We start from the raw sequence: 24,851 nt of genomic DNA, 5'->3' as shown, positions 1-24,851 counted from the left end.
TTCTCCTTCTCCATTAACAGATCTGACTCAATAAAAACAGTATCAGTGAGGAAAGCCCAATTTTTTTTGAAAGACCCTTGACCTTGCAAGGGCTTTTTTTGATATCTGCTAGCAGTTGCCATACTTACATTATACCAACTGTTTTCAAAAAACTGCCCAGCTTCTTTCAGACAAACCATCAATATTACCTTAACTAATTTACTACTACAATCAGCTCTACATTATTTACTAGAACAGAATATGGCTACAAAGACAGAAAAACTTGCAAAACTGGAAATCTGCCCATCACAGGCACCTCACAGAGATTTCTTAAAATATTAACTTATTTATTATGGTAAACATTCTCTGACAGCATTAACCATCTATTGCTATGAGTATCTAGAAAGGGCTAACAATTTATAATTACCATTATTTCTTCTATCTTTGTGATTTAGAAGATATTAGCTCAGCTGGAGTCTCTTGAACAGATATTTGATATAAAATATTCATAATTCATTTGACTATATACTGAGGTCAGACAGCAATATGTCTGTTTGCAGATGAATCTAAATTGAGCTTTGTATTGCTGAAAATGTGCTGGCATAGCTTTTAACATAAAAAACCCTCCTATAATAAATTACAATAAAGTGTCATGCAATTTTTATCTTTGTGAATGTTCCCATGAAGAAATGTTCCTACTAGAAATGCACAAAAAACTTATAGAAATCACATAAACATTGTTAGAAAAAACTGAGGGATACTTTAAGAGTATTAATTCTTAATGTTTTTCAATGCTAAGTATTATCAAAGACTGCCTACCTGAGACAGTTCTGTTTTTCATCATTACACTGAATCTTCTGGATATATTTACCTTTCTTTTTTAAAAAATAGGGCAGGGGATAATAAGAAGTAAAAATAAATTAATGTTCTACACATCTGCATTTGCTTCCTAAAATCTGTAGATTTTAGGGTCACAGATCTGGGTGACACAGTGGCATGTAGCATCATCATCCATGATCTTCAGAATGTTAATGTCAGACTATTTAAATATTTTTTTCTTCCCTATATGTTGATGATAGCATGTGATGATAATTCTGCTTCAAGCTAATGGCAAAACAGAGCAGTTTTGTTTGGTCATCTTGGAGTGTTTGTGAAGGGTGGTGCTGCCAGTGCCATTTTGCTGCAGCATCAGCAGGCCACCCCACTTTACCTGCTGCCTGTCTTTCTCTGCCAGCAGAGTTTACATACATTTCACACACTCTAAGTCTTTCCACAATCACATTTTGATTGTATCTACAGTGCTAGAGAGATTTGCAGCATTGCTTTGATTGTTTTTTAATGTGTTTTCAGCCTTTCCGTGTTTGTTTATTACATTTGGTAAGTTCATTCACGTGAAGGAGCATATCTGTGAGGGTATTTATGTAGTAATGTCCCTCTTTAGGGCCACTGATTCTTTCAACCTTGAAAACCTACATGTTTTCATGCAGGTAACCTATTGCATACATTGTTAGAATGTGTAGAGCTAAATGGTAGTATGGATGGGGTACTAATTAGCAGTGAGTAGGCTTGTCAGCTATACCTATATAAGAATATATATTTTATGTTCGACAAAAATACTGCAAATGATTGGGAGAAAAAAGAAAAAAAAAGAAAAAGGGGAAAACCATTAGGAATTTATAAATGTAATTAAAATTTTTACCTCAAACCAATTGAAAAAAAAGGGTTTGTTATTTTGAAATAAAGAAAAATAAAACAGAAATAATAGGGAAAGAAAAATCATACCATGTAGACCAATGCAATTTCCAAGTACTCAGGGCTACTAAGAATTAAGCCTAAGAATCTAAATGTGTTCTTAGGAGGCTGTTGCAACTGCCCTTGCACTCCATGTGGAAAGGAGGACCAAACAACCAGTTTTACAAAGCAGACAGCCTGTGGTCAGGATTGGCGAGACAAATGTTTGTAAATGATTACATCATGTCTTGAGTGCTGAAATCTTGTAAGGATACTAGAAATAATACAGTTCAGTGGCTTTTAGTACCCTTGGTCATGTGGCTACCATGCCCTCAGTCAGAAGGAGACAAAAAGCAAAAGGATTTAAATATATCCTTACATACTCATACACAATTTTTTATGGCCTGTTTGGCTTGTTAGAATTTGTCCTTTACAAACACAGGAATTGCAAAGTTAAATAGGAGATTATGTAAAGTCTTACATATGTCTGCAAAGTTATTACTTTTTTCTATGCTACCTAAAAGCAGATAAGCCATGCAACTTCTACTGTTGAAAAATTTGCTGCTTACAGCAGCAGAATTTACCAGCAATAACAGAAAAACAGTGTGCTTGCTACATAATAGTCACATATCTGGCAAACTGAATGCACCTGTTACATTGCTGGTTTTGACAGGAGGTGAGTGGATTTGCTATCACAGGTAAATACCAACAAATAAAACCTAATTTGCTAAACATTGCACTATAGAGACAGTAGACCCTCAGGTCACAACTGAAAAATGACTTGGCTTAGCAAAAAGAGCACTGATATTCCTTGCAGTGCCAAGACTGCCTTCCTCTCCACCTGCTCCTTCCTTTTGCATTCACGGTTGCAAATTTGGTCAAGGTTCTGTGTTTTTTGACTTGGTTTTCTGTGTAGTTTTTTCTTTTTTCTTTTCATTCCGTATTGATCCTTAGTGCAATGATGGGTAACGATATTGGGCAACAATATTGAAAAACACAATCATTATCTCCCTCTAGCTTCATAACTTACTACACTCTATAGTAAACAAACTGAGTAAACAAGGTCAACAAGAACAAAAGAAGCTGAGAAAATTTTCATGGCTTTCATTTGAATGAATTGTCCATCTGCTTTTTCAATTACAGCATAAAAGTAAATAAATAAGAGAGCCACCATGAAATAATACTCAAAGAGAAAATTAAGCCTAGCTTTTTTTCTTTTGTTCTCAAGAAAGAAGTTTTAATATTCAGAGGGGTTTTCCAGCATAAACCTGCTTTTTAGGTTCTATCTTGTCTTCTGATGGAGAGAAATGGGGAAGAGACTGCTGGTTTCCATTGTAATAAGGAGAACACATAAACAGCACACAGTATAAAAATTACCAGTATGAGCCAAAGCCCTTTGAGACTCTAAGCATATGCTAAAATTTCAAACAGCCATGCCCAGAGTTAGCAGACACAGTCAAACTCATTTTTGTATCCCCTCTAACTGCTTCAGAGATGAAGATACTATACATTATCAAACCCCAGGAGCTTTTCAAGTTTACTTGAAAAGCAAGTGTTACATTATGGTTTTAAATTCTGAAACCTGCAGGGACTACAATACAGAGTAAATTAGTTGTCTTGGTAAAAGATCCAGGACCTCATCTCATAGTGATGAAAGAATTTCTCATGATTTCCAAAATACTGGTTCAGTCAGCTAGCAGAGGTATAAAAAATATAAATAGATTGCTCTAACCCCACCTTTTTAAAATGGATTGGGGGGAGGGAAATAAGGTAAAAAAGGAGCAAAAAAAAAAAATCTCAGAGGGAGAAAAAGTACTTTTGTTTAAATAACAGATAAGGACTCAAGATGCCTTTCCACTTTTTCAAACCTGAAGAAATTTTAAATGGATATTATTTAAAGCATTAAAAAAGACAGAACTGTATTATCACAGATGTTAACAAGAGGTAAGTGTGTATATTAATTGAACTTCTGTAAGAGCCTCCCTTACAATCCCAATCTGAAATTATGGTCGCTTTCTCATATTTTACATTTGATTCAGACCCTTGCCAGCTACTTTTCATACCATGCTTAAGATTGCAGAAACACTTTATGGTGAATATGTACACAGAAAAAAAATTGGCTAAGAGGAACATGATTGTGAGCATGAGACTGATGAGCTGCAGGAAGTGCTCAACAAAATGAGCAAGAAGGTCTAAGCATATGAGTGTATGAGTCAGTAACGCAGCTTTGTGTATTAGATTTTTTACCTGTAAGTAGATTCCTCAAAGAAGTGTTGCTAAAATAACTGAGCATACAGGCTGACCTACAGAATGTGGTTTTGCCATATAATGACTTACCCTACAATAGAGGAAAGCTTCTTTCCACTTTCATCCCAGCAATTTAATTCAAGTGCAATCTCGGCCACTTCAAGCTTTGGTATTTCTCTCTTTTGCTGCATTTTCTCTGAATGTTGCCAATCATCTATGCAATTTCAGCTGCAAAACTAATCTTTGCAGTATATTACATGTAATGTCTCCTTTTTAAAAATGGAAGCCCTTATGACCTCTATTGTATTTCAAGAACTTTTCACGATCTAATGGCAAATTGAAATATTTCCGTTTCCCAGTCCTTTTTCAAATACCACCATCTTCTTTAGTGTAATGAGAGGCAAAATCTTTAATGGGTTTCCTGTAACCCGATTAACATTTTTGTAATTGCAAGAATTTCTAGAATTGCCACTAGCTTATGAAACAAAATCAAAATAACATGGAAGGATATTTGCACACAGCCACAGAGTTGTATTAGCCATATGACTTTAATATAAATACAGTAAAAGACTCTCATTATTTGAAAATACTTTGTAAAAATTTATGTGTTGCATTTTAGGAAAAAAAAAACCAGATGTATTATATCAGAATGAAAATTTTAAAGATCTGGTTTCTTAATTTCATTTTTTAACAGAAGAAAGACATTTGTTGGGAAGGAATGCAGGATTAGATTCTACAATCATCCCAGTTAAAATATGCACGGACACACATTCACATGAGCACGTGAGCGCACACACACTTTGTTAAAGGACCTTCAGCTGAAGCAACTGTGATCTAATCGTCTCTAATGTAGCAGGAAGCCATTGATTCCAATTTTGGGTTTGGAGTAATTCTTTCACCCACAAGAAAAGTCACACTTGGAATTACTTTTTTTTTTTTTTTTTTGTGTCTGTGAAATGGCAAAAGGACCTTTTATTTAAGGCAACATACTGTATATATTTTGAGGCATTTCAAATTAACATTTTCTGTAACAGAAACTAAAAAGGGTGAAATCCAGCACAAAGCAGTTTCTGTAAGTTCAAACAGGATTTTTTAAAATTGTTATTATGTATACACGCATTAATGATTATTCAGTGCTTCAAGATATGAACTTCACTGCTCAGGAGGCTGTAATGTTCCAAATATAAATATCAGGCTCCTGCAGTTTTCAAGATCCTATACATTGGCTTGCTCAGCTGAATTCTTCTGTCACACACAGCATCCATTATATATTAACTACACTTTCCTATTGCAGATGGCTGGTGATAAAACACAGTTAGTAATCCAATATATGTGCTTCTCAAAATGTTTTAAAAGAACAACCTTATCAACACCGATTCATCCTGACTTAAATGAAAACAGAAATGGTACTAAAGGCCTCCACAGTGTCTAACCTAGAAGGAAATATAACCTCCTAAAAACAAACCCGTAACAACCAAATATTTTCATTGAAACAAAAAAAAAAAAAAAAGCCCTGTTTCAGCAGTTGGTCAGTTGGCTTGCACAATGTGTGTTTTCTTTAAAGAGGTGATGAGATTCGGGGTGTGGGGGGGGAAGTATTCTTTTTATTCCATGACTCATCCAGCATGAATCTCTTAAAGAAAGTGTTCCAGAAATAAAAAGTGATATTCAGAATAGTAGCATGTATGCAGATGAACTACTACATTCTGCAATGTTGACTGAAAAAAAAGCCCTAAAGATTAAAACAGCGACCATACAAACAGAAATGTTATGGCATTTTCAGGTAAAATTATTTGTTTGTTTCCCTTAATGTTATATATAGTAATTTCCATGCCAAGATATTAATTTCCTGTATAATGTGAAACATTGAGAACAGAAGTTACTTAAAACAGTAATGGGTTCAGAAGAGGTGGAGAGGGAAGGGGGAAAAAAAAAGAAAAAAGAAAGGTAAATTATTCTCCTTTTTCCCTCTCCCTTTTCTTTGTAAATTTTAATTCTAGAGTTTCTTTGCGTTGTGCTTCTTTACTAACGCCAAAGTATGGGGGCAGTGATTTTTATTTGCTGCTGGTGGTGAAGGAGTCGCTTTGCTCTCCGTTCCAGCCAGGTTCCCTGAGCCCTCAGAACCCGCGCTCACTGTCCCAGAACTGCAATATAACTGCGGCGCTCCCTCCGGCTCCACGGCAGTGGCTCTGCCCCTTCCCCTGGCCACGAGCACTTCCCACTGGCCCTGACCACACTGGCCACCCTAGCCCCAAGGGTGGCCACGGGGCCACTGGGGGCCACAAACCAGATCCTGCGCTGCCAGGCCCAGGAAGGCGCAGCCATGGCGAGGTGGCCAACCCAAGCCGAGGTGGCTAAGCCAAGGTGACAGTGGCCAGTGGAGCCTTTTAAGGTAGAGGTGCAGCTCTGGCTATTAGCCACAGCAGAGCCCTCACGTTGTGCAGGACTAGGGGAGGCTCTCCCTCATCAGCGTGCAACATCAGCGCTGTGGCACTGAGAGCCACCCACCATTCCTCCTCTGGGAATGGCTGACAAGGGTCACAGCTGACTTTTATCTTATGCTAAATTATTAACTTGGCGATAAATACAGGCAAAAGTTGCTCTGAAGTATGTATGTATGTTCTTAAGCACAAAACGTCTCCGTATGATAACACTTAACAGAAATGCATTATTTTCATTGGCTTTTGGCTTACTTCATAAACATACTACATCATTTTGTAGGATTTTTATTACTATTATTATTACAATCCCATATTCCTATTCAACTTGAAATGATGAATGCAAAATCAATACAATAAGTAACAAATGTATCCACGGTGACCAAACAACAAACTCAAAAGCACAGCACGGTGAGTGAAAATTAGCAGTTCTTGAAACAACTACATCACAATTCAGTTGCACTGTAAAAGAACGGCTCATGAATTTAGAAGGGTTACAATGAGCTTAATTATTTGAAGGATCAGCTTAAATAGTAAAATAAACATAGGATGTAAAATAAAATAAACATAAGATGTAAGATAAAGGTAGAATATCTTCTTGGAGGTTACAGCTTTAAAGAGGGAGAGAAACATGATGACAAATTCCTGAATTTAGCAACTTCTCTCTCTGATAGTTAAAACACTCCCTTCACTCATTAACACTTGCTCTATAACAATAATACTGTTAGAGGGTTAGGTCTTACTTTCCATGGTAATTTTCAATATTTATTTCAACCTTAATGCTGCACACAATCATTCCCACTATGCCACCTTACATCAGCAGCAATTCGACAAGAAGGCCCAGAAAAGCAAACAAGATGCATAGAAACATACAGAAAAATGCTTTCCTTATCTTCCCTTTCTATACTTATGTGGCCCAACAGTTGCACGTATGGATTAAAAAAAAAAAATCCAAACTCCCCCAAAAAACCTTATAATATTAATATTTACTATATTTAATATATTATTATTTAAAATAAAGTATCTTTTTTTTCTTTAGAAAAAATAAAATTCCAATACTGTCTATGTGGTGGCTGTAGCAATTTGAAATCAAAGTAGGTGCGCGATGTACACAGACAAGATTTCATCTCGCTCAGTGCAATACTTCTTTGTGCAGTAACAGGGAGAGGTGATTAACAGGGAGATTACAGATGTTCTGGTTTCTTACTGACAGTGCAAGAAAATACCCAGAATAAAAAGAAAATACCCAGAATAACCACAGGTAAACACCATCCCCCAGCTCATGCATTCTTATGCAAAAGACAGGAACAAGAACATTCATTTAAAATTTAATATTGAAGGAAACTTCAAACTGAACACAGCAGACAGAGAACCTGCCTAGCAGAAACTTTGAGCTCTGCTTTCAGTAGTGAAATTTCTTACAAAGCACAATACATGTTTTTCCATTTAAAAACTTGTGTTGCACAGGAAAACAAATAAGCGTATGATACAGTGATTTTTATTTTTTCAAAGTAACATTAAAAAAAGTTTGATCACCATTACATGTTTCTGAAAATTACAGACGGGACAAAAATTAAAAAATTAAATACCATTCAGCTAACATATACCTAATAACCTAACTCTGTAACTTCAGAAAGCTGCAACTTCTAATCCCACACAAGAAAAACTGACTGTTAAAAAAAACAAACAAACAAAAAAAAAAAAAAAAAATCTCGCACTTGCAATGCAAAGGTAGAAAAATACTGGAAAGAAATGAATAGCAAATTAAACTGGCTTTTTTAATGGTGAAGAGACTTAATCAAAATTACTCAAACCTAAAACCATACTGCTTGCCTATTCTTCCTCAGTCTTTTGAAAATGTAGTAAAGCTAAAATATTGAAAATTTATCTTTGAAAGGATCTCTGAACAGTTCTGACAACTCAACTAGTATATTTTTTTCTGCTAAGACAGTTTACATCTAAATCTATTGGCTTTCATAATTGATGTATTTCACTGTTAAAGACAAATCATACACACATACACAGTCTTTAATTTTATGAAAACAAGAAGATAGTGTTTAGCATGGCACAAGGCATAGTACTTTTTTGATAGAGCTGAGAATACTACAAAAGTTCTTCCCTTAAAGCTTGAAGTGAACTCCTGATTCAATATTTAATGAAACTGAGAAAGCTGCTGAATGTCCCAGAAATCCTTCAACTCCCTGCTCTCTGTTCATTCTAAGTGCTATGCTGCTATAAATTAACAGTGAGAGTAGATGAGATTTCAAGCAGCCAAGAGTAGCATTTTTCCATCACACCCACCAAATTCTCTATTTTATTTTTCTTTGCTCTTTAACAGCACTAACTTGCAGCATTATATTGCAATCGTACATCCCAGCCCAGTACTGCAGCACTACATTGCTCAGACATAGCTCTACACCAGCATGTTTTTAGGGTATGCAGCCAGCTCAGCTGTAAGCTGAAGGAAGATTTCCGTCAAGCAACAGAACTAAACTCTGCACAAATATTTAACAGCTCCAAGACCCCTAAAGGCTTAAAATAACATGCATTTTGTGGCATGCTAGGAGCCAACTCCACACCGGTGATGTGCACAATGCAGAGAACTCGACAGTCACAGCACTGCGAATAAAACATTGTTTCCCCTTTATACCTTGGAATTCTTCAAACTAAAAGCTGAATGAAATACTGAAGTTCACTGTGCCTCCCCAGTGCTGACAGTGCAGTAGCAGCTCGTCCATTACATTAAGTTCGTCTAAAACTTCCCATGCCTCACAAGCATTTCTCATCCCCTCTCAGCAGATGAAACACATGTTCATTTAAAACAAACCTAGCACGAGTTCATCTTATCTAGCTTGTTTTTCAAACCGCTAGAACTACGCAGTAGCCCACTCAAACAGAAAATTTCCCAGACAATGGAATCCTTTCAAACTGCACAGCCGGCAGGATTCCCCAGTTGTCAGTTTTAGGTGCACGCCAGCACAAAATGTTCTTGAATCCAAAATCTGTAATAATCACTCGTATTGATAATGTGAGCAGAAGCAGAATTACATCACGGTTAACACTTACCAAAATACATTATGTTTCTCATTAATCATGCAGTCAGGATCCCACGGTTGTGTATTCAGCATTAGCTCCTGCACAGGGCTGACATGTAAAACAGAGCTTTTTCATTCTACATTATGTGGAAATTTCCCAGCACGAGAAGCGTGAGAGAGCAGTGTGCCTCCTCAGGATGAGCGCTTTGCAGGCAGTCTTATCCCTGATACAATCCCTGTCTGATTTAGCGTTTACTCCGGCTGCATGCTGCACTGCCCATTCTTACTGTAATCTGACTCCTCCTTCTGATGTCCTTGCTGTGCCTGTGACATCAGGACTAAGAGTACTACAAACAGATCTTTTCTTTAACGGGTTCGCAACTACATGCTCTAATATCCTGGTTAACCTAACTCTGGTTTGGACAAAAAAAAAATAAGCTCTTCTAAAACTGTACGGGCTTTTTTTTTTTTCTTGGCAGTAAATGCATTTAGTGACATAACGTGCTCAATTACATAATAGATGGGAAAGACAAAGCGCATATTGTTAGTGTATTTTTCTTTGAAGGGCAGGCTCCAGGAGAAGCCTTGAGTGCCTCAATACCCCAACTTCAATAGAAGATAAAGATGCCTGGTGCTTTGCAAGATCATGTACCCCTAAGATTTTTTCTTTTTTTTTTTTTTAAATCAGTAGTTTCACTTCAATAAACAATTTCAATCCCAACGTTAGACAAAAACAAGTCTGTTTCTATTTTTAAAAAGCAACTGGCATAGAAGTAGTTTAATTTCAATACAGCTGAACTGATTTTTGAAACTACAATTTTTTCACCTGAATAACAATGCATGAGGATAGAAGACATACGACAATGAGGATCTGTAATGGAGTTTATAACCTTTCGCCCGCCAGGTGTCTAGTTGCTTTCTGGCCCAGGTTGATAAGTCATTAGTAGCTGGTAGGTAATTTATTGTTCTGTGGCAAATGGAGTGGTCTAAGTTTGTTGTAAATAGGTCCCCACACAATCCCTGATGCTATATGAACCAGTAGCAGCTTCAGAGGAAAAGAGACCAAAGAAACACCAGAATACTGTCCACCATGTACATGGTAGTGCCTCGGGATGGAGCCGACAATACTCCAGTGTGGCAGTGTGGTGAAGACAATGCGGTCTGTATTTATGCACACATGTCTCTTCTCTGAATCAATAGATGACATTGGTTTCCTGCTGTCAGTCTGGCATGTATCAGTGATAACACACTTATACTAAATAAAGGTAAAAAGTAATGGACAGTATGCTGAAGCGTTTATTTCATTATAATAGGATCTAATGGGATGAATGCTTTCATTCTACAGGAAAGAGGATGACAGGTATAATTCATTTAAAGCTCCACTTCTTATTTGTAAAACCACCACACAATAAGTACTATTTCATGAGGTCCAATCACTTTGGGCAAAATTATCACAGCAGCACAGCAGCCAAGGAATGCTCCAGTTGCAGCAGCAGAGGTAAGAGCCCTGGTGCACAGTGCCGCTATGCATCTCTTAGCAAGAGTCCTCTGCAGCATTACCCTCACGAGGCTTCATGCCACCTGTATGAATGTTACTGAGATTAAACACTGACAGGGAACTGGGGCACCAATTTCAGTCCTGTCCCTCACTGGCAGTCCCACAGCTATTCATTTCTGGTACCTAGCCTTTCTCAGTGCCCTTTCTTATTTCAACTGCCCCTAGCAAGAGGCAAGCCCTGAAACAAGAGATCCATGCTACACATAAACTCCAAAATAAGCTTTGTTTCACGACAGAAAAGCACACAATGCAGGAGTGCACTCTGAGGCCACAGTGCACAAGGGAGGAAGAGCAAATCTTCTTGTGTGGGTCAAATTGACCAACAATGTAAGTTAGGCAGATCTTAAATCACAGTAAAGAAATGCCGTCTAAAAGTCCCTGGAGAAAAAAAAAAAAGCTGTCTAGAAATCATGGCCTATGTTTCAACTACATAGCGTGGACAGCAAGTAACAGAGGGTATTCACAGCACATTCCTTTCCTTTATTTCATCATTACAATGCTCATTCTCTTCTAAAATACAGGGAAGGACACCTCACTAAAAGGGAAAATACCATCCTCAAAGACTGGTTTAAAATATCTCAGCTGAAACACTCTGATGTTCTCTGAGCAGTAGGTATAAGCTACTATCAGGAGCCTTCCACAGCACAAGCATTCCCTCCTCTCCCTTCACGGAGGGTAAAAGCTCAGAGAATCAATTCTCTGTGAAATACTTCAGCTCCTTTTCCAGCTATGAAGTGCTTTTGCGGAGGCACTGCATGACGTCCTTTAAGACAGTCTGCACCCAGGCACAGCATTGCCTGTTAAGCTGCATTTACTCCATCACAGAAAAAAAGGATTGGGGTTATTCTGCCAGGAGTCAAACTGCAAGATGTAGGCTACCTCTGGTCTCAGCGTTCCACCAAGCCAATACGTCTCCTGATTCATGCCATGGATTCAGAAGGTTCATGTTTGTGTAGATGTGCTATTAGTGCTCAGGCAAGCTGTTGTGCTACAATACCTGTACTAGTTCAGTGGTATCTGATGTCAGGTCAGATCCCCAGACAATGAAAACACCAAAGTGCCACATGTTCTGACTGACATGTCCTCCACTACTTGGTTCTGAATGTTACCTCCAGTTTTGTTTTGCCCTCTAGGGTGTAAAACAAGAAGGGCAACCTTCCTCCTCCCTATTGCATCTTATTTGTGTTCTGAGAGTAAGTATGCAATTAAAGTAACCAAAGAAACTGAAACAAGAACAATTTCTTTTCATTTCAACTACAGAAGCACAAGGTAGGAGGGAAAAATCACCGGAAAGCTTTCACAGCCAAAATTCACATACTCTATGACAAACTCTGCTTTCACTTACACACATACAACACTAATATGCTGCAAAAAGAAGTAGGGTTTCAAGAAAGAAAAAATAAATTTTATTCTCTGAGTGAGATATTGTCACTGTCAGTGAAAGCGAGATTTAGTTTAGTAATTGCAGTCCCAAATGGCTGGTGTTTTAATGCAAGCATTGAGGATTCTGCTGAGAACAGCTGTAGGGAAGTACAGTCAGGAGCAGCAAACACTTATGTGTGCCTGGAGATTTGAGTACACCCAGCCTGTGCATGCAGGATCATGCAGAATGAATGAGCAAATTAGCCCATGATGTCAGCCCATGGTGCAAATTCTCCAACCATCAACAAGCTGGAACAGGTTAACCAGCATTTAACTTTGCTACAGATACCGGTCAACTGCAAAATTATCATATTTTCATGCATGGTTCACTTATAAAAACAAAACTCCCAAACTCTTGTGATTCAACAACAGCATAAACTTAAGTTCTCTTAAACCAGCTAGCCCTCATTCTTATTTCTAATAAAAGAAGCAACTTCTACTCCCTGAAATCCTCTTTTCCAGCAACCTGTTTCTTTTTTCGTAATAGCAACTCCACCTTGAGTTCTTCTGCCCTTTCTCACCTTGATAAAAGCTTTGCCACAAAGGGCAGATTTTCAAAATTCAGAGCAACTCACAAGACATCACCTCCTTGGAATAAACAAAAAGCACAGAGTGCACATGGCCCAGAAGTACAGCACATACCCTACATTTCTCCAGACCTGGGAAAGCTACAGGATATTCCCCACACCTGACTTGATCTAGACACAGAAGGCCAGCTTCCTGAAGTAGTTCCTCTGTTCTGTTCTTTCTACCAATTTTTATCTATTCACTGATTTGCACAATGCCTCCATAGTAAGTATCAAAGCCACTCACAGGAAAGTCTGTTGCAGAGACTAATTAATGTTTAATATTAATGCACCCAGTTAACTCCCTAGGATTCCTGGAAAACCCTCTTCCAGTCTTGAACTCTCCCAGGAGGCAACTAATATTAGATTTATACCCAAACCCTTACCAACTGGCTTTGATGAATGTCAGTTAGTGAGGCTGACACAGATCATCTCTTGCAAATGCAGAAGCAGATTGAGGAACTCTTTGCTAGCAGAAGTGTAATAATAGTCAACAAATACATTAGTCACACAACATTTTAAGTCTATGCATCCTGTGTAATAGGCTAAGCGACCTCATACATCCCAGAGGTTTCCAGATTTTCCTAAAATAAATTTTGTCTACTGTACAGAGACAGCTATTAAGAACAAAAAAATATTGTGGAAGCATTCATTTCTGAAAATAAAATGGGAGAAACAATCCAAATCACACTTGGCCTATTAATTAATCAAATGCATCCCAAAACTAAAAGATTCTTGCAAGTAAAGTAGGTCTAGAATTTCCACATAATTTGAAAATTTATGTATTGAAGTTATTTCATTCCTATTAGTGACCACAGTGCAAAAAGCAAGAACAGCAAACAAGCCACAGCTTTGTAAGCCTCCAAAAGTAATTGAAAATGTTTCCAAGCACACATATTTTTGTGCCTCAAATCAAATATACTAAGTACATCAGCTAGAAGTTTGGTTTGTTTTTATTTTGAAGCCATCTGGAGCAGTTTAAGACACACTACACAATAATGCAGATTTTGTGATTCATTACCAATCTCCTGAGGTTACACTAAAGGATAAGAAGGGAAGAAGCAAGTTACATTTGTATATTTTAAACAGCCACAGAGGCTCATCTTTGGTTTTGAACATTCTTTACGGGCTAAAACTACCGAATGTGTTTTTTACCCTTGACTAAGAAGTGTCACTTCTGGAAATGTGCAATATTTGTCACCATGAATACCATTTAACTGCAGCAGTACCCGAAGGAACTCTGTACCACAACACGTGAATACAACTGGAGGAACTTAATTAATCTTCCTGTCACTTCCATGATGCTTTTCATTAGTTTAGCTGCTATCTGATCAACTGCTCCCTTCTCTATTGGAAATGGCTAACCAGAACCTCCTATAAAACATTTTCAAGAGGTAAACAGGCTCATTTTTGATTCTGAGAGTCTTTACAAAGCTTGGCCAAGCAGACTTTATCAGTTCAGTAACAGTACTGACAGCATTGCTCTTTTTAAGCAACTGGGATTTTCCACATACACAGCTTAAGAAATATAAATAGAACAATATGCTTTTTTCTAAGCTTAAAGCTACTACTTCTCGTATTTTGTAGTTTGAACACAGATAACATGTAGCAATTGAAAGGTCATATTCTTCTGAATTTCCTTCCCATAGGCAGGATAGTTATTAAACAAAAAAGCAGAATGTAGCCAACATGAAACCAAACCCACATTTTTGGCACTGCTGCTGCTAATTGCTTCACTAAATGCCCTGTCACTCTTGTCATCTTCTGCTTCTAAGCATGGGACAAGATTTAAGTTAATAAATGTGAATGAATACACAACTGGTGCAGAAGCTTCTTTGACTATGTATATTGATAATAATTTTAAATAGAAATATGGTCTTAAAAGCAAACAAGACCAAGAAGCATGTCTGAATGCATGTCAAATATATTTTCAAACACACCCACACAGAAAATGTAATTTTTTTCACTCAAAAATGAAAACTGGAATTGATGACAACACAATGTCCAACCTCCATAATCCTTCCTTTCTCCCTCTTCCCCTTTTATTTCTGTACTCCTTTCAGAACAATTTCTCTAACGTGGGGTTTAAGCATATCACAAGCAGACAATTCATCACTACCTCTTGTGAGGTGAATGATTAACTAATGTTTCACTTTTTCTTTACATCTTTCCAACACTCTCTGCAATTTTGCAACATACCTTGTAGACTCATCACCAAATCCAGACATTGTTTTCTCACAATTCAAAAACTTAAATTTACAAATCCAGATGTTATACTAAAAAGTTTTGTACAGATTTCATACTCAGGTTTTTGTTTTTTTTTTTTGCACTCTGAATTACAGGATGCATCTGTTCATCTATGAATGGATGCATTTTGCATTTCCAATTACACCCTCAAATGGCCAAAACTATGCACTATTTCTATAATCATTTTTATCAATCAACTTATAAGTCTCAAGTAAGAAAATAGATAGTATATAGTAAACTCATCAATTCATTCTGCCTGCTTTAACTGTGTTTGATTAAACTAAAATAAAATTTTATTATATTATTAAATAGAGATCACCTAATTTAGTTTAAAATTATAAAAAGCAATTTTTGCACAGGTATCAGCCTATGTTTTATGGTGGGAATGCTTGTTTGGACTTTGGGGAGCTTTTTTTCAAGGGGTGGTGGGTTGTTGGGTGGGGTTTTTTGTTGCTTGTTTGGTTTTGAGTTGTTGAGTGTTCTTTTTTTTTCCTTCAACAAGGTGCATCAAAGAACTGGATATTTCCTCAACAGATCATTTAGGATTCTTGTGTGCAAATTTTCCAGGACTATTGATTTTCAATAGTGTTTAGTCCAAGCAGCTGCTGCTTTACATCCTCCTTTCTTTCCTCCAGGCCTTTTGGAAAGTGCCTTAGCATGCTCATCACATGGAGACTGCATCAAACATTTTTCAACATACAGGATAAAAATATTTTTTCACCACTTATGGTGCTTTCAAATCACTTGTAACAATCTTACTATCTCCATCTAGTGGCTTCTATGATTAGGACTTTTGCTATTAAGACACTAAAACCTTTTTATTGTCCTTCGCCTTGCCAACCACAGAATTTTCATTTCCTGCTTCTGGCTTTCCCAGTAAATTTTCCGTACTTCTTACTTCTAATTTATATTGATTAGCATTTGATTCCTCTTTTATAATTTTGTTCCAAGTTGTGTTTTAAATTCTAGATACTCTGCTAATTTTGTGGCTGAACCAGGAAAGACTTAGTTGAAGTTTGCCATTTTCTGAACATGAAACAACTTTTTAAGTCATCTAGTGACCCCTAGTAAAATAAGGCAGCATCAATTTTCCTCCCAAGGCTTTTTTAACTCTTTTCTTCCCAAACATTTCTTCTTCTAATTTTCCTATGAGAAATAAAATATCTTGAAACACAAAATCTGCAACCGATTTTATTTGTATTCTGTTTGATCCTACAGAATATTAAAAAAAAAAAAATCTCTTTCCAAACCCTTAAGTACCTAAATTGAAGTATTTCAAGATACACGAGCACAAAAAACCATTCCTTCATTTTTTGATACTGTATATAGCTGTTCAAGGAAGAAAAGGGGAAAAAATGTAGCAATGCACTATGATTTTAGGTTTCCCAGTGATTATGAAGGCATTGAGCTGTGGTTTAAGTACTTAACTGCAAGAGGAAAATGCCAGCATGTGCAGTCCTAGTGTGAATGGGTGCAAAGCAGTTTGCTTTTTATTCTGGATCCATCAGTGGGAGGGAGGCTGGAGCATAGACCTACAGCCAGGAAGGGACACAAGCACTGCCAGCTGCACAACATTACAACTTCTTTCCTACTTTGGGGAACTGAGATACTTTGCAGCAGCACCCAAAGCAACTGCAAGGTGCCAGCACCACATTTGCAGCTAAGAAGAGGCAGGAGCTTAAGGCATGTCCTGCTTTAATTACCTTAAGAGACAGCACCTCAACTAAAGTAGCCAGTGCTACAGACACCTCCTGAGGCAACTCATCCCATGATAAATTGTAATCTGACAGGAAGAAATTTCATTTCCAGTGGCATAAAAACAGTTAAACTAACCTCATAGAAAACACTATTGCTTCATTTGAATTCCTCATTCATATTCAAGGGAAAGCTGTTTTAGCTAAAACTATCAAAGGAAATGCAAGTCAGAAAGGGGAGAAGACACAATGGCAGCAGGCAAGACACTAATTTGAGGCTATAAAAGGATGCAAGTTATAGCACAGTATTCAATTTTTATGAGATTGTTTCTAAAAATCTGTATTAGATTTATTCACAGCAGCATTGAATTTGATAGGCCTGTCCAGGTGTAAGCATTTTGTTATTCCACACATGCAAGTTCCACAGCAGAGTGCAAGAAACAAATTGCCATGAAATGAAAATATCAGCAATATCTCACTGTAGGTGGGATTTGACTCAGAGACTGACACTTCAGGTTTTATGTGTCTATTTGTGCATGCACCTGCAATCTGGATGTTAAACTTCCCACCACAGTCAAAGCAAATCAAACTGATGCAGTCAACGAAGTCAGAAGAGTTACTTATTACATCTGGAAATAGACAACAGCTTTGGGTGGCCAAGCAGCTCTCCAAGCTCCATTAACTATATTGACTGGAGTTTCACCAATCCAAAGGGGAGCTTAGACATCTAGCTCACTCCTAGATACCCACAGACAGACACACATTCATATACATACACACTCTGCCAGCTGAATCCCAGCCAAGGCTTCCAAATCCCTTAAACAATCTGGGACCCCTGCAGATCACCTATACCCACTGAAATTCAGCTCCATCTGGGATCACCACAGCAACTACCAACTGCACTCACCAACACTAAGCAGCACTTAAGAACAGAACATGAGAAACACTTGCAAGTGAAACAAGCATATAATTAATTCAAGAAGAATTATCTCCTAAGGAATTAACTATAAATTAGCTTTCTCAGTGAGTGGGGAAATTTCCTGGGCTCTTACATGACCCCAGAGTACTTCAATATTTCACTCTGTGCAAAAAAAAAAAAAAAAAAAAAAAAAAAAAAAAAAAAAAAAAAAAAAAAAAATCAAAGCTCAAAAATGTCTGTCTCAAAAATGTAAGGCACAGAAAAAAGTACAACTCTTGAATGACCAAGCTCTCATCCTACAATAACCACTGTCTGCTAAAATCCCTGTGTTTTAACTTTAAATATTTGAACTTAAAGTATTCATGCTTACCTTTAAGAAAAAAAAATGGGAGCATGTCACAAAGTTGCTGTTAGATGATATAAGCACTTAGTGTTGATAGTGAACAGGAAAATAATGTTAAAGATCATCCAGAAGCTATTTATTTCTTCTCATTTAAAATGCTCCAATACTCTTTTCCCAGGAGAAATGGAAGGGTGTAACTGCTTTTTAACATTCTGCCAATAGTGTTCAAATACAATCCTACCTGGTTTATAATAAACAACAGTAAAAGGAGTGTTTTCATCTCTTTTCCCACCTTTTGAGCTTATTGACAGAGACTTCTGCCACTCTAATTTAGAATGTCATGTACAGAAAAAAACTCCTGTCTGTATCGGTTCCTTTCTTGTTACATTGCTTTTCTGTACAGATTCCTTCTGATCTGCCATGCCTCTGCATTAAATTATCAGATTTGAAAACACCCTGCCATAATAGCAGCCTATGAGTAATTCTGTTTCCCTCAGCTGAACAAAACACTGTATCCCAAAGCCATATACCCTCTTTGACATGCACTTTTCAGGGTCTGTCTCAATATAAACACTTCACAATTTATTTATACCAATATACTTAGAAAATTAATAATTTTGAAATTCAACAGCCTAAATAGAGTGTTGTGGCTATTTTTAGATAATTTGGTGGTTTTTTTTTAATTTGCTGCTCAGTAGCACAATAAGGCTAGTTACTCTAGGTGTCTAACATGTATGTAGAGACAGAAAATTCTGGTCTAAGCCATCAAAGAATTTTTTCTTCTCTGCACTACAGAGATGAGCAGAATACAACAAATGAAGATGTATCTCATAGCTTCACTTCATATTTCTACAGAGCATTACAGCTGAAAGAATTTCAGCTAGGTTTGAAAGCCCCAGCCACATCTCTTTAGTTTCTAGATATGAGACAACTGTTCCAAGTGTACTGACTGTCTATGGATCCATCTTGTGCAGGAGGACTGTTTTATGACAATACTATAATAGCCTGGAAGTGTTAGTGGAGGAAGAGTTGGCTGTAGGGGTCTGTATCTTTGCCCAGCCTGAGGAAGGGTGTGCAGATAGCAGAGCAGAAGATGCAGGATGGTGTACGGGACTTCGAAGCTCACTTCTGCAGATTCTCTATTTTCTCTGTATATAAGGTGATTGTCATTTAATGAACATTTATATTCTGACTGTTCAGACAGAGCTGACTGCAATGTAAAAGTGACTTCTAGTTCATCTGAGGGTTGCATTGATTTGGCAGTTTAGTTTTGTGCAATGGAAAACTGCATCATTTACAGAAAAGCTTTCATGGAAAATATTGTAAGAAAGAGAAGGCCTCAGTAAAACCACGTAATGCAGAAGTCTGCAGTGCTTATTTAATCCTACTAAAGTTAGTTTATCATGTTCTCTAAGTTTCTGATACTTTTTTACTGATACACTTTTCATCACTTATCTACCACTTCCTTCCTTAATCACTGTCCACCAGAGCATTTAATTAAGTAATTATTTTTACCAAGAGTAAATATCTATACCTTAAAATCCACTGGGCCATGCTCCATCTTAATTTTCATCCTTTAAAACCAATGACTTAAAGTACAAACTCAGGAAGTACCGAGAACGAGGTAGTGCACTGTTGCATAAAGCATATACGCATGCTAATTTACACACGTATTTATATCCAGTCTTGTGCACACACAGATGCATGCAGTGTAACATGACAATGCTAGATGCTTTCTCAAGTGTATAATTAACTTGCTACACAGGTCAAAAGCCACACTAGGATTCCAGTTTCCTCATTTTTTTCCTACTCATTCCTCCTCAAAAAGGTGATTTATTTTTCATCATTGGATATGAAGCCAACCAAAGGGTAGAATTAGGAGTGATAAAATTTGCAAGCTATTGTGTTACTTTTTACTTCCTATTCAGTATGCCAAAGACATTAGATTAGAAGCAGGAAGTTAAATTATAATGCTGAATATTTCAGCATTGTATTTTATTATAATGCTGGATTCTTTTTATTATTATTATAAATAAAATATTATTTATAATAACAACTTACTATTCCTAAGTGTTAGGAATTGCTCTTTGTAAAGTTATAGTGGGTTCATGCTCATTGCTGCTCAGCATAAAAAAAATGTCATGAGCAACTATTGCTCGGTCTTCTGGGTCTCTTTCTGAAAGAAAGAAAGAAAAGAAGAGTGAAAGAAAGAAAACAAAAGAAAGAAAACGAAAGAAAGGAAGGAAAGAAAACAAAAGGAAGGAAAGGAAGGAAGGAAAAAAGAAAAAAGTGAAAGAAAAAGGGAGGGAGGGAAGGAAGGAGGGAAGGAAGGAGGGAAGGAAGGAGGGAAGGAAGGAAGGAAGGAAGGAAGGAAGGAAGGAAGGAAGGAAGGAAGGAAGGAAGGAAGGAAGGAAGGAAGGAAGGAAGGAAGGAAGGAAGGAAGGAAGGAAGGAAGGAAGGAAGGAAGGAAGGAAGGAAGGAAGGAAGGAAGGAAAAAGTGAAAGAAAAAGAAAGAAATGAAGGAAGGAAGGAAACAAAAGAAAGAAAGAAAACGAAAAAAAGAAAGAAAACGAAAGAAAGAACGAGAAAGAAAGAATGAGAAAGAATGAAAGGAAGAAAGAAAGGCTATATAATTCTGCAGGCTATGTAAGTCTTGTTCCCCTTATGCAAGGATTACTACCCTCAGTTCCACAGTATGTGCTTTACCTCTCATCATCAGCCAGTCACTACAGGAACTGGGACTACTGTGTCCTAGACACCTACAGAGTGCTTTAATAAGATTGTGATTTTATCAACTCCTGTCTGATGCTATGAATATTTTAAATTATGACTCCTCCAGAGTAATTTAAACAATAAAAGACAATCTTCAGGTTTGTTGTCTTACATCAATGTGTCACCAAAGACCAAAGGAAAATGCCTTGGTCTGAATCAAGATAATTAAAACTCTCCCCAACATACATGTAAGCTATTTATTAGGTAACAGTTTTTTTGTTTTTTTTTCCCAGAGATATAAAATGCAAGCTCATTATTAAAATACAATTTTTAACTGAGAAAATTCATCACAAGATTGATGGACAACTTCCTGCTAATTGAAATTTTTGTTACAAGCAATAAAATGGGAGTGTGAGTTATTCTTAGGTGCCTCAGTAAGGGGAATCACAATATATTGATATTTGAAAAAGAATTATTAATTATTAACTTTTCATTGTAGTTAGATAGATTTTAATATAAAATCCAGAAAATTAGAGCTTCAGATATGTTTGAAGTAATAATCACAAAAAAAGCACAATTTCGAGTCTTCAAGGTATTTTATCATTAATATTTTCAGGGTTTCTTTAGACAAAAGTTACAAAAAAATGTAGAGCGACAGTCAAATAGCAAACTCATAGAAACTGATTTTTCTTTGCATGTTATGTGATTAATTAATCTTATTTTCAAGTTTAGAAACAGATGAACGGGTGGTTTGGTCCTGCTGTTGCTCATACTTCGTATTTCATATTTTTCTGCTATAGTCTTTTGCCCTTTTGTAAAGAGTAATTTTAAACTTTTCATTGAATATTTTCTAAGGGAAGGTCAGATCTGAGAGGCTACAAATGGATTAGCCTTTGATCTTCCTTCCTTGACTAATGTGTATTCAAGCCTGCCAGGAGATTTTCTAAAATGACAGATGCAAGACTGACTGAACAAGAAACATCTATTACTTGGAAGGGGGACATCACAGGAGTTGCAAGAGTTTTTACCTAGAAATTGCAGAGTATGTAATTTACAGAACTTTAAGAAAGACAGATGTTTAGTACTACTACTACACATATGTACGTATTTTTTGAATGCATCAGAAAAGCCAAATTATGAGATAATAAAGGCATATTACGTGACTCATCAGAGCATGCACATTACGAGAGGGATAATTAGTCAGTTTTGATGACTGGCTAAATACCATAAATAGCATTTCACTGTCATTCTGGGGTCACACCATGATGTTCTTATAGAACAAATAAATATTTTAAAGAGGGACAGTTTGACTGTAAAGCTTCTCCAGTGGGAAGCATCGCTATACAAATAGATCTCTCCCTTTTTAATCCTAGCTAGAGACCCTTTCAATTGAGCAGCGTAAATGACCCTCACTCATCACCAGTAAAATATTGTCACCTTTTGAGATGCTCCCTCCACCAGTGTCAAGATATGCTTCAAAGAATTAATCTTTCCGTAACCTGACTGATGAAGTCCTAATTTACCAGACTTGAGGCACGCAAAATATAAAAGGATGAAAGGACATTATCATTTATGATACAATATTAATATTTTTGCAAGAGCTGTTGCAGTTTCTACTTGATGATTTTATAAGATAGGAAATAGTATACTCCTATTTTGCAAATGAAATGTGGGTTTAAAATATAATAAGAGGGATTAGTTAGTGAAAGAAAAAAGGTTGAATCCCTGGAGTTGTTGGCTCTGCAGCAGCATTTGGCTCACAACATCTCCCATCACATGAAAAAAGCTGTGAGGAAGTGTATATAAAACCTGTACTAATCCCTCTTAATGCTGACAGAATATACACAAAATAGTTTATTATTTGTAAGAAAACACTGACACAGATTTTCCTTATACTATGTTCACAAGACAAAATGGGTCATTTTCTCCTCATATAGATATTGTAAGACTATCAAAGTTACATTGGGGTGAACTTGACCCAAATTGTGTCAGAAACAGGCTTGTGCTGCTAATAAAGATCTTTTATCTATGACACTATTGAGTTGTTAAAAAAAAAATAATCTTGCAAACAATTGTTGTCAGCTTTCAAATGCAATTTTATAAAACTCCTGTGGCCTTCAGAAATGCTACATATTCATCCTTATCACCACATTAAATCACCTTGCCAATAATGTCTTTGGGAGGAATTTGAATTCTTCAGGCTTACATTTAATTAAATTATGTAAACTAGAAAATGTCTTCAGTGTACTTTGAGGGAATATCTTATCTTGGAAAATGTTAAATTCTATTTTGTTTAAAATATTTACATTTTGACAACTTCATTCTGCTGCATATAGCATTTATTGATCTTTCTCAGGAATCCATTTTCAATATAATGCATTATATTTACTTCTCATAAAACCTTGACAATGCTAGGTCGTATTCTTACCCAGCTTTTAAGGAAAAAAATTAATTACCATGGTTTTGAGAGCATAAATATTTTGTTTTATAGCAATTATAAGATCGGGAAATGCATCTTTATATTTTTCTTTCCTCTGGACACAGTACTTTAGTCCACATCCTGGAATATAGCAGTACTACCTTAGTTAAAATTTTTCAGAGTACAAATATGGCTATGTGACCTGCTATCTGCATATGGAAGATTTTTCTCTCTATATTATGACTCATTTACTTCATAATTTGACTCATTCAGTAAATGTTTTGTTCTTATGGTTTTTTTGTTTTGTTTATTTTGTAAGGAATTTGAAAGCATTTTCAGGAGCTCTCTTTTAAACTCATCTGCTGATTTCTCACTCTTCTCAATCTTCCATTCCCAATCATTCTCCCTTCTCTCTCACACTTACACCTGTGGCAGTGTTACCTGCATTTTCAGACACTATCAAATTATATTTTTTCCCTCTCATATTTACTTCACAGAATTTATCTACAGATGTGAAAGCATTTTACAGCCAGTCAAGTCAAGAATCCCTTCCACCTGCACTGAAATGAAGCTCTTGAAATGCATGAAAGTCCAATTTTAGATTGCAAGCATGTATTGCATAGAATTTCATCACTTAATTAAAAAGTATGTATATCCAACAAAGGCATATAGATTTTCAAAACCTAAATCCTAAAGTTTAGGAAACCAGATTATTTATTAATAAAAGAAAAAAGAAAAAATTAAAAAAGAGGGAAATGAAAGGGATACAAAAAAGGAGGAAAAAGAGGAAAGAGGGAAAAAAAAGAGGGGAAAAAAGAGGGGAAAAAAAGAGGGGAAAAAAAGAGGGGAAAAAAGAGGGGAAAAAAAGAGGGGAAAAAAAGAGGGGAAAAAAAGAGGGGAAAAAAAGAGGGGAAAAAAAGAGGGGAAAAAAAGAGGGGGAAAAAAGAGGGGGAAAAAAGAGGAAAAAAGAAGAGAGGAAAAAAGAAGAGAGGAAAAAAGAAGAGAGGAAAAAAGAAGAGAGGAAAAAAGAAGAGAGGAAAAAAGAAGAGAGGAAAAAAGAAGAGAGGAAAAAAGAAGAGAGGAAAAAAGAGAGGAAAAAAGAGAGGAAAAAAGAGAGGAAAAAAGAGAGGAAAAAAGAGAGGAAAAAAGAGAGGAAAAAAGAGAGGAAAAAAGAGAGGAAAAAAGAGAGGAAAAAAGAGAGGAAAAAAGAGAGGAAAAAAGAGAGGAAAGAAAGAGGGGAAAAAGAGGGAAAAAAAGAGAGGAAAAAAAAAGGAGGGGAAAACAGGAGGGGAAAAAAAGGAGGGGAAAAAAAGGAGGAGGGGAAAAAAAGGAGGAGGGGAAAAAAGGAGGAGGGGAAAAAAGGAGGAGGGGAAAAAAGGAGGAGGGGAAAAAAGGAGGAGGGGAAAAAAGGAGGGGGAAAAGGAGGGGGGAAAGGGAAGGGGGAAAGGGAAGGGGGAAAGGGAAGGGGGAAAGGGAAGGGGGAAAGGGAAGGGGGAAAGGGAAGGGGGAAAGGGAAGGGGGAAAGGGAAGGGGGAAAGGGA

The 24,851-nt window shown here is 36.7% G+C and overlaps 1 protein-coding gene across 8 annotated transcripts in view; it reads right to left on the bottom strand.

The window, feature by feature from the left end:
• ZNF385D (zinc finger protein 385D) overlaps nucleotides 1-24,851 on the bottom strand; it is a 419,164-nt gene that overhangs the window by 154,090 nt on the left and 240,223 nt on the right. The window contains exon 1 of one of the 8 annotated variants that reach the window (XM_068207278.1): nucleotides 9,462-9,776. The exons of the other annotated variants lie outside the window; for them this stretch is intronic. Within the exon in view, the coding sequence (XP_068063379.1) occupies nucleotides 9,462-9,483 (22 nt within the window). The 5' untranslated portion in view covers nucleotides 9,484-9,776. Of the gene's footprint in view, nucleotides 1-9,461; nucleotides 9,777-24,851 lie in introns of those variants that run through there. 8 annotated transcript variants of the gene reach the window in all.

Source organism: Anomalospiza imberbis, chromosome 1 (genome assembly GCF_031753505.1).
Source record: "Anomalospiza imberbis isolate Cuckoo-Finch-1a 21T00152 chromosome 1, ASM3175350v1, whole genome shotgun sequence".
NCBI lineage: Eukaryota > Metazoa > Chordata > Aves > Passeriformes > Viduidae > Anomalospiza > Anomalospiza imberbis.
The sequence above is the reverse complement of the archived record's forward strand: the minus strand, read 5'-3'. Positions and strand labels throughout refer to the sequence as shown.